The following is a 17210-nucleotide window of genomic DNA, read 5'->3' as shown; positions in this document are numbered from 1 at the left end:
GGGCCCCAGACACAGCCGGCCCCCAGCCTTCTTCTTGCTCCCCCTACCTGGCGCAGGTTTCGGGTGACCCGGACGTCGTGCCAGGCGTTGTCGTTGAACTTGCCGTTGACAGGTTCCACAAGGGCCTCGAAGGCTCCTGAGCCCAGGTTGATGACCAGCCAGACGGCCCCGGACTTGAGGGACAGGTTGACATAGTCGGCCGACTTGCCCGTGTGCAACATCAGCCCGTTGCGCTGCAGGGTGCGGAAGGCCAGCGTGATCTCGTCCGTGCTGCTCTGGATGGGGTTGTGGGACAGGTCGTAGCAGAAGAACTCGTTTCCTTTGAAGGTCGCCACAAACTCCTCCTTGCCTGGACGCCGTGGCGTGGGGAAACGGGAGAGGCTGAGTGGGGTGGGGCGCGCCAGACCTCCCCCTGCCCCTCCGGCGGCCCTGGCGCGGGCGTCAGGCCCTCTTCCCCCCCCACCCCTTCGCAGCCTGCCCCCCCTCCTCTCTGCACCCAGCCGTCTTTCCTGTCAGAGAGCAACTTCCCCGTGTCCATTTCCAAAGCGGGAGGCTGCTAAATGGCCCTCACGCTGACAGCTGACAATTCAGCTGCCACGGGGCAGGCAAAGCAGACGTTCTCACTGTCTCCTCCCTGGCCCACTCTCCGTCCCCTCCGTGGTTCTAACAAAGGGATGTGGAAGAGAAAAGAGGGCCCGACTTCCCCCTGGAGCGCCTCCCCTGTGTGTGGGGGGGGGCCCCGAGGGTCTCCTGAGTGCAGCCCACCTCCCACTCCTGCCTCCTGTCTGGTGAAGGTCATTCTCAGTGCCCCCGGGACAGTTGCAGGCCTCATGTGGGGGATGGGGCCGGCAGGCCTGTTGGGCAACAGGGAGCAGAAAAGGAGGACGGGGAAGCGGTGGGGTGGGGTAAGGCGTTGGGAAGACACACGGGAAGGGGATGCACGCGACAGCGATGTGCACCGGGCAGCAGTGGGCCACCGGGTGTGGCTGGTTCCGACGGCCGGCCACCGTACCAGTTATCTTCCCCGCCCCCGTGTTCTAGTCCCGCCTGAGAGGGCGGCGCAGACAGGCCCGAGGCGGGAGCCTCTGACGTCCCAGAGGGCAGGGCTGGGAGCCCTGAGCGCCAGCAGGTGGCTAGGGTTTGTGCACGCGCGCGTGCATGTGTGTGTCCGCGTGTGCCCATCAGCACCCCACACGGGGCTCCCTCCGCGGGGCACTTGGCAAGCGGAAGCAACGTGACCGAAAGGGCCTTAGGGATTTGTAGCGTTCGGGAAGTGGGTGACGAGTGACAGGACAGCCACAGCCTGTGGAGGAAAGCCGGGGTCGTAGCCCGACACCTTCACCGGCTAGAGCGCACAAAGCGGGACGAGAAGGGGACACGGGCCGAGGGCAGAGCAGAGGACCTGGACCACAACAGCGACTCACTTGTCCCCAACAGACAGCGGCACGGTGATGGCTCGTCCCGCTCACCGCACAGCGTGGGTGCGCGTGAGGACTGCCCGCACAAAGTCTCTATGGAGGGCGGGGGCTCTCAGTACAGGCCCCCAGGCCCAGGAAGGAGCAGGGTGCAAGGCCGGGGCGCACGCACAGCCCTCAGAAGACACCTGCCCTCCCGTGAGCCAGGCCACGGTGGCAAGCGCCACGTGTGGAAGCCGCGGCTCCCCGGGTGCACTCTCTGCGGATGCCCTTCCCCAGCACACAACAGCCCCGCTTCTCTCCCTCCGGGCAGGCTGCCCGGAGGCTGTCCTCACTGCCTCCGGATGCCAAGGCACCAGCTGCTGCCCCAGAGCCTGGCACCGCGCTCGCTGCAGCTGGCAGGGCCCGGTTTCCTGAGGCCACGGGGCAGCGAGGCTGGTGGGGGCACGGGCAGAACCCCGCTCTGCCTACCTTCGGGCTCCAGCAAGAAGGGCCAGGAAACAAAAGGGAATCAAGCAGAGACAGCAAGGGCCAGTGAGGAAGAAGGGCGATGCAGAGGGAGGCCACGGAGAGGGGGAAGGATGGCCGTTGGGGACAGAAGGGAAACGGGAGCCGGCTCGAGCACCGAGGGAGCAAGAGGTGGTGGAGAGGAGAGGTCTGGTTAAAGACAAGGAGCGAGGCTGGAGGGGACAGGAAGGAAGAGGGCCAGCAAGGAAAGGGGGACAGGGACCTCTAGGGAATGGAAGCCAAGGCTTTCTCGGGGCCTGGCCGTTTCCATAGCAACCAGGCCTGCTGCCCAGGCACCGGCAGAGCCAGGGGGCCGGAGGACCAGAGAAAGGAACATGTTTGACCTTGGCTTTGCCACACGTCCTAGTCCCTCCCAGAAGCCAGGCCTCCTCTCCCATTCCCTCACCTTTGCGGCAAAGGAACAAACGATCATTCAAAGGAGAGTCAAACGGAAAGAAAGAATAGAACAATCACGTGAAGAAGTGATTGGGACAGAACAAAAGAGACCAGAGAGGAGGGCCAGGGGCTGGACCACAGCTGCCAAGGCGAAATGAAGAAACGAGGCCATCCCTTGATTCCTCTGGGCTCTGCCTCGGATCTCCTAGGAGAGGAGGCGAAGCCAGTCGCGGAGCCGCAGTCTACGCGTTCTCCAATTCCCGTTGCCGTCAGAGACCCGGACGGGCCCAGAGACAGAAAGAGGCTTGGAGCAGCCAGAGACAGAGGGAAAGAATTTGAGGAGAGGGATAGACAAGAGCAAAGGTGAACAGGACAGCCCAAAGATGGCGGGAAGGACAGAGACAGCCCCTGAAGGGGGAGGAGGGCAGCAGAACTTCAAGGGATCGCTGGAGGGGGGGGTGGTAAGGATTGGGGGACTGCCCTGCCCCCGGGTGCTCAGAGGAGCCAGACCCAAAGCACCAGGGGGCGCTCTCCCCCACCATCCCACGCACACCACCCAGGGAACTACAACTCCCAGCAGCACTAGAGAAACAATCGCAGCTCCCCATACCCTCCACCGCCCCCCCTTGCACAGGAAAGGGGGGGGGTCAGGGCTGATACTTGTTCACCTCCCATGGTCAGGGACTACGGAGCCCAAGTGCCCCCAGCCAAGCTGAATGTGGCCAGAAACCAGTTGTTGTGGTCCTGGACTTCTGAGAGCCATGAGGACCAGAGCAGCTGCCTCATTTCCAGGCCCAGCTCGGAGCCCTCCTCTGGGAAGGTCTCCAGCCCCCTTCTGCCCCTCCCTACTCTCCAGCACTACAGCTGTCTGTTCTGCTCATTTGGCACTTACTGCCTAGTAACATCTTGTACTGCTCCCTTGAGAGGAAGTGTGATGTGAGAAAAAAGGCCTGGGCACTAATGCTGCCTCTTCCACCAGCTTGGTGACCTTGACCAAAAGGCAGATCTCTAAGCCGCAGCTCTCTCCTCTGGACAAAGGAGCTAACCACCGACCTACCTCGCGGGCTGCTGTGGCATCTAGAAAGAGAACAGATGGAATGAAGCTTCATAAACTATAAACTATTCGACTAACAAATGACTCCTGCACTGGTGTGTAACTTTCTGTGTGTGTGTGTGTGTGTGTGTGTGTGTGTGTGTGTGTGTGCGTGCGCGCGCGCTGCCTCTTACTCTCGAGACCGATGAATAAATTAAGTCCTCTGGACGATGTCTGCACTCTTCCTACCCCTTGCATGTACCACACTTTCTTGTAGCCATTCGTTGGAATGTCAGTGAGTCCCTTGAGAACAGAGACCATTCACCCATCGAAAATAAATTTGCCGAGCACATGCCTACACATGTGCCGGGAGCGGTGTGCAAGCACCGGGAGGGTGTCCAAATGAAAACACCCAATCGCTGTCCCCAGGGAGCTCAGTCGGCTGGGAGAGGCAAACAGGTGAAGTGACAGTTAGGAGGCAGGGTGGCGAGCGATAAAACGGATGTGTGGACAAAGGGGACACCGGGCGGTGTCTGGGTTTGCTTGGGGAGTTCAGGGGAGACTTCCAGGGTGGATGGCCTGGCTGCTTTGTCAAGAGTCGGCTGAAAGAGATACCAGATAGTTGGGGAAGAAAGCAGGGATGGCAGAAATCCAGGCCGACAGAACAGCACGTACTATAGAAGGCAGGCGGGGTTCGATAGCCCCAGTGCTTGGCACCCGCGGGAGCCCCTTGACGGTTGCTAACTGCCCATACACTACTTAGGAAAGAGACTCTAAGAAAGGCAGGCTCGGGGCAGAAAAAGGAGCTTAAAACCCGTAGCCCTGACACAGGCTAAAAGGCCCCGTGCTGGTTTCAGGGGGTTGGCGAGCATCCGTTTCTGCATCCGTAAACCAAGGGCGATGAGCCCTTCCGCCGAAGGTTGTGAAGGCTCACTTAGGTGACCCGTGCATAAGATGAATGCCACATCTCCTAACCAGAATCCCCCTGGGCGGGCACCTAGCAGGCTTCCAGAACTTGAGGGTTCAACGGGGGGTTTACCCTGCCTCCCCGCCGTTCTACCAGACAAACAGGTACTTTCTAGGGACGGGCCTGAACAACTGCCACAAAAACACATCTCTTTGTCCTCGAAAAAGGTCATCAGGACGGCCGGGATTTGGGGAAAAAGTGAAGGTTTGTGGTCCTTTACACCAGAGAGGCAGGCCCAGCAGTCTTCGTGGACCTCGGACGCGGTACAAAGGGACATGCTTGTGTTGACTCAGCTGCCCCCCCCCCCCCCAACGCCAGGAAGTACAGTTCTGCAAGGGACGAGGGCTGGGCTCTCTGGGGACCGTAGGGTCACTGACCTTTCGTTGGCTGGTGCACATCGCCGGCTCCTCCTCTCCCGGCCCCCCCCTCGGAGAACAGTAAGGACCCTACTGGAGAAGCAGAATTGGGGAGTCAGGCATGGGGGGGGCTACCCAGCCAGTCCCACCCCAGCCTCGAGGTGATGGAGGGCCCTCTCCGGGGCCGAGGTCCTGCTTGGAGGTACCAGTGGGGCAGGGGTGCTGCTCTGGGGACTCACTTGCTTCAGGGCCTCTAGGGAAGGAGCCAGATGACAAACCGAATCAGCCCCACAGACCCCTGAGACCCACAGCCACCAAGGTCTGCCCTTTGCCCAGGGGTAGAAAGACCATGGGGAGGGAAGAGTGTCCATTGTCGGTTCCGGTTCAGGAGCTCCTTCGTCCCAAGAACGTGCAAACAGGCCAGCCCTCAGGACTGTGCAGGCCCCGGCCTCCACCTCCAGCCTCTCCCTGCCTCTCCCTGCCTCTCCTCCCCACTCCACATCTTTGCTCATCGCACTTCCTCTGCAGAGACTGAGCTGCGGCTCTTCAACTCCTGCAAAAGCCTGACACAGGCTCCCCTCCACCAGAACCTTCTGGATTCACACGCCGAAGACCTCTTGTGTCCTCTGCCCATCCTCGAGGCTAACCTGGCTTTTGGTCTACACCTGGCTCTCTTACTCGTGAGTGCTCTTAATGTCACCTCTGTCCCCTTCTTTGCCGACCAGGTCATGGGGCTTCCCAGGGGCAGGGCCACCATTTCTGTTTGCTCTGTGTCCCTTGAAATCGTGTCTCCAGCAGGGCTATGCACACCAAAAGGGGTTCTGCCTGGCTGGACTCATCACATGCATGGGGAAGGCCTTTCTCAGGGATGGCTTCCCACCTCCCCCCATGGGCTCATCAACCCCTGGGCCTCCTCTCCAAAGGCCCCTGCGGGCACATGTCACCGCATCTGGGTTCCAGGCTGGCTCGCGCTCTCCACCCACCCCTGCCAGTGACTAGTGCACTCAGCGTCTGGCTCCCAGGTGCCCACGCCTATTGCCAGACCCCACAGAATGCCTTCTGGAGGGGAACTCAAGAATGGAGTTGAAAAGTCCGTGTCTGAGCCCCCCCATTCCACCTCAACCCCAAATCCCCAGAACTAAAAGCTAGAATAACACCTGAGCCGTGGGCCCTTCAGGGGCAGGGGCGGGGTTCTGGATGCTCCAGGTCTTTCTCTATGACAAAGGTGAGCCACAGCCAGCACCCCCAGAGCCAGGCCTTGAGAGGCAAGAAGGATGTGAGCGAACCGACCAGGTCCTGACCACCCCCTTGGGATGTCTTTGTTCTCCACAGTTGTTGCCATAACTTCACATCCCTGTAAGAATCTCAGGCTCCTACCTTCCCAGACTTTAAATCCAACCCCAATTCCAGATCTGAGTCTCTCCCTATGGCCCAGTCTTCATCCTGCAGGCCTCTCCCACCTGCAGGCTACAGACCCCATATGGAAGATGAGGCCTCACAGAGCTCTGCCCTCGGCATGGGGAGCGGTGCAAAAGGGTCTAGAATTCCTGAGCCCAAGAATCAATGACGAGGACACCCGGGAGGGGTCAGCACTGGGAGGACGGCAGTCAGGACCCCCGGGCTGTCAGGTTTGCTTAACAAAGCTTTTTGCTTTTTAAAGATGCTTTTTAAAGAAGGGAGGGACTTGGTTGAAGGGAGGCTAAAAATAAAGAAGGCAGCCCCAATGGCACCACCACCTAAAGGCCACATAATCACTAATAAGTCACCTCATCTCTCTGGGCCTGAATGTCCTCATCTGTCAAACAGAGTCAAGAGATGTGGGTGAGGGTGGACGGTGGGACAGCTGTGGGAGAGGGGACACCCTGCCCCTCCATTTCCCCTGCCTCTTCCCTCCTCACTGCCACCGTGGAGGGAGGGGACATCCCCGCAGCAGCAGGGCGAGGCCAGGGAGGCTGCCTACAATTGGCTTTCTCCGGCCCATGCTTTTTCTCTTTTATTCGGGTCCGCAGAAAAGAAAGAATGACCAGAATGAGTGGAAGGAAATAAAACACCACCATGAGAAGGAAAAAAGAAGATACGCCACCAGGAAAACGCAAAAAGGTGAGGCGACTTGAGACAACGGCAGGAGTTGAAACATCTCTTGATGTCAGAAACCAAGGCGCGATGAGGGTGGATATGGAGCGCATCAGGGAAGGTCGGGGGGGGGGGGGGGGGGGGGAGGGGAGAGCACAGACGGGGGGTGGGGCCGGCCCCCCCCCCGCCCCCACCCCAGCACCCGGGGGGAACATAACATAAAGACGTGACAGAGGAAGCAGGTAGGAAAGGCAGGAAGGAGGCAGGACAGGTGGAGGCCGGGGAAGGAGAACAGGGGGAGGAACAGAAAATCCAGGCGCAGGTTGGGGGCAATCCAATCCAATCCAATCCAAACCAGAACTTCAAACCATACCTTCGCTGTTTAACGTCAGGTGAGCCGGACCTTGGAAAGGGGAAGGAGAGAAAGAAAGAAAGGAAAAAAAAAAAAAAGAAGAAGAAGAAAAGAAGAAGAAAAAAGAAAGAAGAGGGGAAAGAAACAAAGAAAACACAAGTCATCAAAATCAGCCAGAGAGAGGGGAGAAAAAAGCTTTTGCTGCCACAATTTAAAAACCCTTTTTAACTTGTGACAGACATCGGGGGAAAGCCCTCAGCCCGGAAGCTGAGGAGAGGGGCCCGATGCCGGAAACAGAGGGTGGAGGGCACGAGGGGCGGGGGGAGAGAGAGACAGAGAGAGAGAGAGAGAGAGAGAGAGAGAGAGAGAGAGAAGGGGGCACCAGAGAGGGTGATGGGGCACAGGCAGAACCGGAGGGGGTGGGGGGGTCCAGGCGGGGAGTCACTGCAAGGGGCGGGGGGAGAGGAGATTTGGTTTCTTTTTTTTCTTCTTGCCGGAAAAAAAAAAGGAAAAGGAGGAAGAAGCATGAGGCTGGGAGGGTTGCTTTTTCCTTTTTCTTTTTTTCTTTTTTTTTTTCTTCCGGGAGGCGGAGAGAAAAAAAAACAGTCAACGAGAAAAAACGATTCGGATGGAGGAGAAAAGAAAACACGACACACAAATCAAAGCCACCTGGAGAGAGAGAGAGTGTCCTGTTAGCGTGGGATTAAGTGGGCAAGGAGGCCCTCCAGCCCCACCCCCACCCCATGCCCTTACCCCTGTGAGCCTGGCAGAGAAGGTGGGCTGGGGTGTGTGGAGCCTGGGCCTAGGAGGAATCTCCCCCCAAAGGGGCTTTGGAAAGGCATCTGTCCAGGTCCAGAACTCCCAGCTGCCCCCCCCCCAAAAATCTCCATATGGATTGCTGTGTTCCTGGATTCTACGAGGAAAGCGGGGCTCGGCTGGGAGGACAGAGTTGGAGCAGAAGCAGATAGGAGAAAGGGAGATGTTGAAGTAAAGATGGGGAGCTCAGATCCTTCCATAAGGAGGACCAGGAGACTAAGGCCAGCGCTCTGGGACAGCAAGAACCAAAGAGGCCAGCCAAGGCCCACGGGCAGGAGGTCCAGCTCTCTGAGAGGTCAAGTTGACTCTACAGACCCCCTTTCTCCGGCCCGGGCCCCTCTGAGATGAGCCAAAAGCTGAATTTTGAAAATGGAAAACAGAAGCCCTATATTCAAGACCGAGGGCAAGACGGGCTGGGGTTTTTTTCCAGGGTTACCTCGGCCCTTTGAAAAAGCCTGGTCTAGCCCTGATCTGGGCCTTCCTAAACCTTAGGGGGAAAGACTCTGGCCCATTGGACCAGCACCCTAGGCCCCAGAGAACACCGGCCACGGAAAGCCCTGTGCCAGCGAGGGTGGAAGCACCAGGTCCCACAGCAAAGCTGAGGACCCCCCCTCCCCCCCACCCTGCATCCCAGGTATCTAGCCAGAAGGGTGGGGGAGGAACAGCCCTTGAAAACCATCCCAGTGCTGTGCAATGGTGGCCCTAGGGACAAAAGGCCAGGCCAGGGTGGTATGATCGAGGTAGAGAACTCCAGGTTCCTCTGAGATGAAGCTGAGCCCAGGATGTCTCTGCTCCAAGAGGAAAGGCAGCCAGGAGGTTGGGAAGGGGGTGGCCAGTGGTCAAAGGCCTGGCCCCTGCAGAAGACGTGGGCAGAGGCTCACAGTGCCCCCTTCTCCTCTCTTGGGGGAAAGGCCGGGGTCCCTCCCCACCTCTGCGGCTAGGCCAGTTGGGGGAGGGGCCGCAGCTGCGGAAGGGAAGGACCAAGCATTTGGACTCAGTCTACTCCTTGCTCTGAATGCCCCCCTCCCCCGCCACAAACTTTCCCCAAGATCTATCCGCGTCTACCCATAAATCCAGGAGCGACACCCAGAGCCTTAAACCTTCAGCCAGCTCTTCCTGGCAGAAATAACCTTGCCTGCAGGCTCCCATCCTTGGAAATCGAGGCGCGGGAGCTGGGTGCCCTATGACTGGCCCTCTGTCCCCCCGCGGGCCTGTGCTACTGCTCATAGGGGGCAGGGAGGGGGTGGGGAGGGAGCCACATCTCTCCCCTGGCAGACCCTTCCACTGCCCAGCTCCTAGGCAGCCTCATTAGCATGCAGCACTCTCCCTCTGTCACCACGGCAACCAGCTGCTCAGCTCCCTCAGGCGTGACAGCACCAGCCATGTTGGTGAAGGGGAGGCCGGTTCCCTGCCCGGGCTCCCCACGGCTCAGCCCAGCCCGGCCTGAGGGTGCTCTCCCTGACGCCTACTGCCACTCCCTTGGACCCCCCCCCTCGGTCCCCCAGGCCTGAAATCCCTGCTCCTTCCTCCTGCCCAGCCCGCCTGGGTAAGCCCCTCCCCACATCCACCTGTGGCGTCAGCCCCTCCTCCCACCCCTGGAGAAGAGGCTGGCAGTGACGGATGGCATTACCAAGGGTCCTTTCCTAGGGCACTTTATCTGGCTGCTTCTGCGTCCTCTCTCCCCGCTACAGGAGGCTGGGGAGAAAGGAGGAGGGGCAGCCAGGCTCCCCAAAAGGAGCTGCTGTCAGGGGCTGGGGAGCAGCCCCAGCCCTGTGACTGGGTTCCTAGAAGAAAGCTACGCCTGAGGCACAGCGCTGGGGGTCGGGAAAAGAGGGTGAAGCCACGGGGGACCCCAAGATCTGAACTGCAACATCCAGAGCACTGTGCCACAGAGGGGGTCCCAGCCCCGCCCCCCGAAACCACACCTCCCCACTCAGTCTCCTCCTTACTCTCCTACCAGAAGCCCAAGAAGACCAGCAGGAAGAGGGTTACAGGGGACAAGATCGAGAGACACACAAGCAGACACGTCACAGAGAGACACACAGATGCACCACACCTCCAGGTGTACACACACGCGTGCACGTGCGCGTGTGGGCACGTGCTGTGCACCTCCAAACCAGCAGGCCACCATGCTGCTCCCAAGATACGGCTCAGCGGTGTCCAAAGGGTCTCGTTCCCCACCCGTCCCCGAAACCCAGCTTCCCTTCTTGTCCCTGTTGGTCCTGCGTGCTTGGAAGAGAACCATTCCCTTTTCTGTCCCCTCCTGGCTCCGTCACCTCTCCCCAGCAGCCCTCCTGCTCTCTTCCATGGCCTGGTTGTTTTCCCCTCCCCAGTTCTCTCCTTTCTGCCCCTCCTTCCGCTTCCGCTTCCTCTTCCTGCCTCTACTTACCTCCTCCTTCCTCCCATCTCTCTGCCCCCTTCTTCCTCCCCACAAGCCTCTCCCTTCAGGCTCGCCCCCCCCCCCCCGCCTCCCCTTCCTCCCTCCGTCACTCCCTTTGTTCCAGAGGAGACATGACATCAAGAGCAAGTAAAAGTCACATCAGCACTAAATCTTATCTCCAGCCCTCAGAAGGCTGCGTCCACCCAGACACACAGACTCTCCCTGTCTCACGCACAGAGGTAAACACTGACACAGAGATGCGGACGCAGATGCAGACTCTCCTACAGAGGCACACAGAGACGTGGGCCACGATGACACAGGCGCGCACACCTCCACACACACTCGGGCACATGTGCCCGAGCACGTATGCACAGACGTGCACGGGGGCATGCGGGCACAACAGAGCAGGAGAGTCCTATGAACACGTGTGCGCGCGCACACTCTCTCTCACACGCACGTGCACACACACTTGCACACGCACACACATGCACTCTCTCATACATGCACCTGCACACATACACACTCCCTCACACAATGCACACCTGTACACACATTCTCGCCCATGCACCTGCACACACACGCACACATGCACGTGCACAGATACACTCTCACACATCCACCTGCACACACACACACACGTGGCACACATACACACTCTCACACATACGCACCTGCACACACATACACATGCACACACTCTCACACACATGACACACACTCACACACATGACACACACTCTCGTACATGCACTCGCACACATACACACTCCCTCGCACATGTGCACACATGTACATACATTCTCACACACGCACCTGCGCATACTCATACAAGCACATACAGATACACTCACACGTACCTGCGCACACACGTGATGCACACTCTCGCACACGCACACCCACATACTACACTCTCACACACGTGGCACACACACACACATGCACCTGCACACACACACACTCTCACACATGTGACACACTCTCACATGTGTACACACATACACTCACATGTGCACACATGTATGCACATTCTCACACGCACCTGCACACACATGTGCACAGATACGCTCTCACATGCACCTGCACACACACGTAACACACACGTGCACACACGCACGCATGCACTCTCATACATGGCACATACACGCTCACACGTGACACATACATGCATCTGCACACACATACACACTCACATATGACACACTCTCACACACGCACGTGCACACATACACACTCTCATACATGCACCTGTACACATACATTCCCTCATACATGTGCACACATGTACACACATTCTCATACACACCTGCACACATGCATGTGCACAGATACACTCTCACGCGCACCTACACACATACACATGTGACACACACATGCACACACATATGCATACACTTTCACACATGTGGCACACATACACACTCACACACGCACCTGCACACACACTCTCACGCATGTGACACATATATACACACTCTCACACACCTGCGCACACATATTCACACATGTGACACATATACACATTCACACATGCACCCGCACACATACACACACTCTCACACACGCATGTGCACACACACACTCATACATGCACCTGTATACATTCACACTCCCTCACGCACATGACACATACACACACTCTCACGCATCTGCACACAGATACACTCTCACACACATGACACATATACACACTCTCACACACACACCTGCACACACAAACACATACATTCTCTCATGCATATGACACGTATACACTCTCACACATGTATACACACATGTTCACACACATCCACACTCACATAATGCACACAGATACACTCTCACTCACATGTGCATGCAGATACACACACACTGTCTCTCACACGTGCACTCTCTCTCTCTCTCTCTCTCTCTCTCACACACACACACACACACACACAGATGGGTGCCTGCCCACCGGGACCAGGGAAACTGAAGACTTCCAAGGAGAAGAGGCATCTATCAGTAAGAGACAAGCCGAACCGCGGACCCCACAAGGAAAAATGGGTTCCAGCCCACACTCAAGCCCAAAGCACTTCCCTTCTTTCTTGCCCAGGACTCCTGCATCCTGGGTGCTCCCCCTGCTCCTCCCACACCACAGCCCAGGCCCAGGGAGCTCTCAGCCTAGAGCTGCTGCATCCCTCCCACCTGCCACTTGCTTCTCCAGGAAACGCGCATGGGACACCTTGCCCCCTGCCCTCTCTACGGTGGCCATGTGGGCGCCCCCGCGCCCCTGCCCCCCATCCCACGTGATCTTCCCCTCTCGCTGATCTAGTCCACCCTCGAGGCGGGAAAGGGCCAGGGAAAACCACAGCAAGAGGGGAGGGTTCAGAGAATGACAGGAGCCCAGAGAGAGCCTGGGGACCGGCAGAGCCAAAGAAAGAGGTCCAGGGACAGAGCCCTAGTGAAAAAGGAAAGTAAATATAGAAACCAGAGAGAGAGAGAGAGAGAGAGAGAAAAGGCAAAACAAAAGACAGGGAAAGAATGGACAGAGGGACTCCGAAGAGAGGCACACTCCGGCCCTTGCCCTTGCCCTTGCCCTCGGCCTGGGCTGAAGGAAGAAGCAGACCGCCCCTACCTACCGGCCCCGTGGGGCAGGGGCCAGGGGCCTGCCCCAGTGTCAATCAGGGCAGAGAAGCTGCCACCCACCTACACCTGCTGCCCCGGGGACCCGGGCCCCCGCCCCTGCCTGCATTCTTCAGAGCCCAGAGCAGACTGTATGTACGTGAGCACCGCCCCCCCACCCCCCGGCCCCCCGGCTGCATGGCCCTCTTAAGCCTCCTCAGCGGGGCTGGGCAAAAGGGTGCCCCCTCACTCACTTCTCACTCCTCCAGTCTCCTCCCTAAGAAGAATCGCCGGTGGCAGCCTGGCCCCGAAGACTGGGAGTGGAAGGGCCTGCCCTCTGCCCGGCCGTTCTCCCCAGCAAAGCAATAAAGAGGGAACAGGCAAGGGGCGGGGCTGAGGGAGCCGAGAGGACACCCAGACATCCTTCCCCAAGGGGCCCCAACCATGGGCAGGAGAGGGAGCCCGCAGGTGGCCAACGACACACCCTGGCACAAGCCCGCACGGGGATCGATCCGCCACCCCAGTGACCAGAAAGCATCACTCACCTTCCACGGGGTGCTCCTCTGTAAGCCAGCGAGGGTCAGGAAAGGGTGAGGCAGAGAGAGAGAGAGAAAAAGGGAAGGCTAGTTAGTGAGGGTGCCGAGGACGGGGTCTCAAGGGGAGGGATGAGTTCAAGGTCCCGGTGCCCCCGCCGTCCCTCCCCGAGGCCCTGACACAAGTCACCCACGCCGGAAGGCTCTGCTAGGGACGACATAGAGACAGAGCTGTTCCCGGAGTCAGTGCCTCACACACAGGGTCACACGGTCCAGGAGGACCCACGTCTCATGGTGCATTTCAGGAAACTGAGGCCCGGGGCAGGGAAATGAGCGCTCAAGGTCACATGGAGAATCAGAGGCAGAACCAGGCGCAGCAGTCAGGCAGTCTTGACTCTCCCAGGCACAGCTCCTCCCCTGCCTTCCACTGTGGCTCAGAGACAGATGGGGACACGCTCACACTCGGTGACACACTGACACACATAGGTGCTTAGCGATCCAGAGACGCATATAATCTCTCACGCAACTCACCCTCGACGCCTTTGCACACCCAGACCCAACCACCACCCCGCCACCCACCCCGGGGGAGAACAGTCACCCACACGCAGTCACAAAACACAGTTCGGCCTCCAAGGGCTGTGTGACTCCAGTCACTTAACCTCCCTGAGCTACTACCGGTCCCTCTTCCGCAAACACGACAGACATGGACCACATTGTTTCTGCGGCCCCTGTGGCTCGGGTTCTGTGATTCTAGGAAAAACAGCTGGGTGAAGTGAAGTGCCCCCCGGGGCTGGATGGGCCACTTCAGGGGTGGGACGGGGTCCCATTGCAGCGGGCCTTTGGGTAGCCAGCCCTCACCTTATTAGGGGTCTGCCTGGGCCTGGCCCTGAAGTGCACCAAATGGGTCAAGAGAGGGTAGAAGGGGGAGAGGGGAGATGCAGTTCCTCCAATTAGGCTGCAACTCCTTGAGTAGGCGGGGCTCTGGCCTGCTCTGTGGGGGGCTGTGCCCCACCCCCAGCCCCGTCTCCAGACATTTCTCAGGGCCCACCTACTGAAGCCGCAGGTGGGAAGAGAATCTGCACAACCTACGAACATACAGACCCAGGGGCGCCTGGGGGGCTCAGTCGGTTGAGCTCCGACTTCGGCTCAGGTCACGATCTCGCGGTTCGTGAGTTCGAGCCCCGCGTCGGCCTCTGTGCTGACAGCTCAGAGCCTGGAGCCTGCTTGGGATTCTGTGTCTCCCTCTCTCTCTGCCCCTCCCCCGCTCACAGTCTGTCTCTCTCTCTTTTTTTTTTTAAACTTTTTTTTTTTAATTTTTTTTAACGTTTATTTATTTTTGAGACAGAGAGAGACAGAGCGTGAACGGGGGAGGGTCAGAGAGAGGGAGACACAGAATCTGAAACAGGCTCCAGGCTCCGAGCCGTCAGCACAGAGCCCGACGCGGGGCTCGAACTCACAGACCGCGAGATCATGACCTGAGCCGAAGTCGGCCGCTCAACCGACTGAGCCACCCAGGCGCCCCACTCTCTCTTTTAAAAATAAACATTTTTGCGGTGGGGGAGGGGCGCCTGGGTGGCTCAGTCGGTTAAGCGTCCGACTTCGGCTCAGGTCATGATCTCGCGGTTCCTGAGTTCGAGCCCCGCGTCGGGCTCTGTGCTGACGGCTCGGAGCCTGGAGCCTGCTTCGGATTCTGCGTCTCGCCCTCTCTCTGTCCCTCCCCTGCTCATGCTCTGTCTCTCAATAATAAATAAACACTAAAAAATAATAATAATAAAATAAACATCTTTTAATGAAAAAAATACAGACCCAGCAGGGAAACACACACATGCACACATGCATGTAGGCCCCAAGACACGCACGCATACACACCAACAGCCGTTCGGTGCACACCCACGCCCGCACGCGCACGCGGTCTCCTCCCTCCGGCATCATTTTGTGTTATTTGCTCATTCGTTCTTAGGGGGTTAGCCATACTCCAGAAACACACACACACTGTCGATTATCAGACCTTCTACCCCCTCCATAATATACACACACAGGCTGAACGCAGAATCAATACCCACACGGTGATCTAATACCTAATATTAGATGCGTGCACCACCACTGCACCCCACACTCCTCCGCTGGCTAAAGACTCATGCCCGGTGATGAGCACAGCTCTCTCTTTTCCTGTCTGTCGACCCGCCTCTCTCCATCTGCTAAACCCACACACACACATACGCCTTTACGTATCTACGTGGGTCACAGACACAGACCTTCTTTTTTTACCTGCCAGCGGCATCCCCCAATGGCTGTGTATACCACGATTTTCTTACATAAACTGCAACACATCGCATTTATGGCAGGGGGTGATGCTGGGCTAGAGAGGGGCCCCCGGGACAACCCCTGGATCCCCTTGGAACCCGTGGGTTAAGGCCCTGGTCAGTCAGTGCCAGTGTCTCCCCAGCACCCGTACAAACAAGGAGGCCCGGTGATTTCGAGAGACTCCAACACGGCTGGTATTTCAAAGAGTATTCCCACCTGCCGCAAACGTGGGTCTTCGTGCCAGGCTCCGGAAGGTGCGGCGACCAAGCTTGGCCTGCTGGCCGCCCACGTCTTCCCTCTCCTGGCTTCCGAGAGACCCACTGACCTCTCCAGCTCTGCTGCTCTTTGCTATCTGCTGATTCACCTGTGTCCCTTGCCTGCCATCACGGACCCCTCCAGGCTCAGTCCTGCGCCCTCCATGCTCCTCCCTGCCTCCTGCCCTCCTTGGCCAGAGCTCGCTTCCGTGGCTTAAGGACTCCCAAACCTGTGTTTGCAGATTGGGCCTCTTCCCTGGATGCCAGATCGGCGTCCCCATCTGTCTGCTCAGAGGTGACTCAGACAGCTCCCCGACCTCCGAGCGCCAGAGCCACGCCTGTCTCCACCCCCGCCACAAAGTGCCCGTTCCCCTGCACCTGGCAAAGGCACTGCCTTCAGCCAACACTCCTTGAGCACCCAGCATGTGCCCCCCCGCTCTGCCAGGCTCGAGACGCCGTTAGTTAGCTAAGTGCCCAAGTGCCCATGACCCTCAACATGCCTCTCACACATCAGCCCCACAGCGATCTCAGGAGCTTGGTTGTAGTACCTACTCCTGTGGACAGAAAGGGAAGCACGCCCCGCAGCACAAAATCACCTTTGGCTTTGATCACTGCGCTCCTAGGTCATCATAGCCCACGCCCTCACCCTTCACCCCTGGTTTCCTGCAACGGAGTCTCCCCCTGGTTGGTCTCCCTGATCAAGGTAGGCACCCAGAAATCAGCCTCGCCCTTTTGTCATACCAATCGCCCGGTCCTGTCCCTTCCACCTTCTAAAACCTTAGAAGGGGGCGCCTGGGTGGCTCGGTTGGTTAAGCGTCCGACTTCAGCTCAGGTCATGATCTCACAGTTCGTCAGATCGAGCCCCACGTCAGGCTCTGTGCTGACAGCTTGGAGCCTGTTTCGGATTCTGTGTCTCCCTCTCTCTCTGCCCCTCCCCTGTTCGTGCTCTGTCTCTCTCTGTCTCAAAAATAAATAAACGTTAAAAAAAAATAAATTAAATAAATAAATAAAACCTTAGAAGTGTTTTTCATCCCTCCATCCCCCCTACACCCCCAAGTCCAGACCCCCCCCCCTCAGAGCCTCCCCTCGGAACATTAACAAGCCTCTTAAATGATCGCCCCCTACAGCCAGTCTTTTCCCCTACAATTCATAGTCCGCAAACCACAGTGGTCCAACCAAGTCACAACCCTGCTTAAAACCCTCCGAGGCTGGGGCGCCTGGGTGACTCAGTCGGTGAAGCGTCT

At 58.2% G+C, this 17210-nt stretch overlaps 1 protein-coding gene across 8 annotated transcripts in view; it reads right to left on the bottom strand.

The window, feature by feature from the left end:
• The window catches only part of NRXN2 (neurexin 2), a 99437-nt gene that overhangs the window by 72489 nt on the left and 9738 nt on the right, over positions 1-17210 (bottom strand). For 7 of the 8 annotated variants that reach the window (XM_047879277.1, XM_047879278.1, XM_047879283.1 and 4 more), the window contains exons 2-5: positions 13421-13438; positions 7121-7150; positions 4696-4767; positions 48-349 (exon numbers count right to left, since the gene is read on the bottom strand). In XM_047879277.1, coding sequence (XP_047735233.1) covers positions 48-349; positions 4696-4767; positions 7121-7150; positions 13421-13438 — 422 coding nt within the window. The remainder of the gene's footprint in view (positions 1-47; positions 350-4695; positions 4768-7120; positions 7151-13420; positions 13439-17210) is intronic. The other variant, XM_047879273.1, reaches the window with a different exon arrangement.

This window comes from Prionailurus viverrinus, chromosome D1 (genome assembly GCF_022837055.1).
Source record: "Prionailurus viverrinus isolate Anna chromosome D1, UM_Priviv_1.0, whole genome shotgun sequence".
Classification (NCBI taxonomy): domain Eukaryota; kingdom Metazoa; phylum Chordata; class Mammalia; order Carnivora; family Felidae; genus Prionailurus; species Prionailurus viverrinus.
The sequence above is the reverse complement of the archived record's forward strand: the minus strand, read 5'-3'. Positions and strand labels throughout refer to the sequence as shown.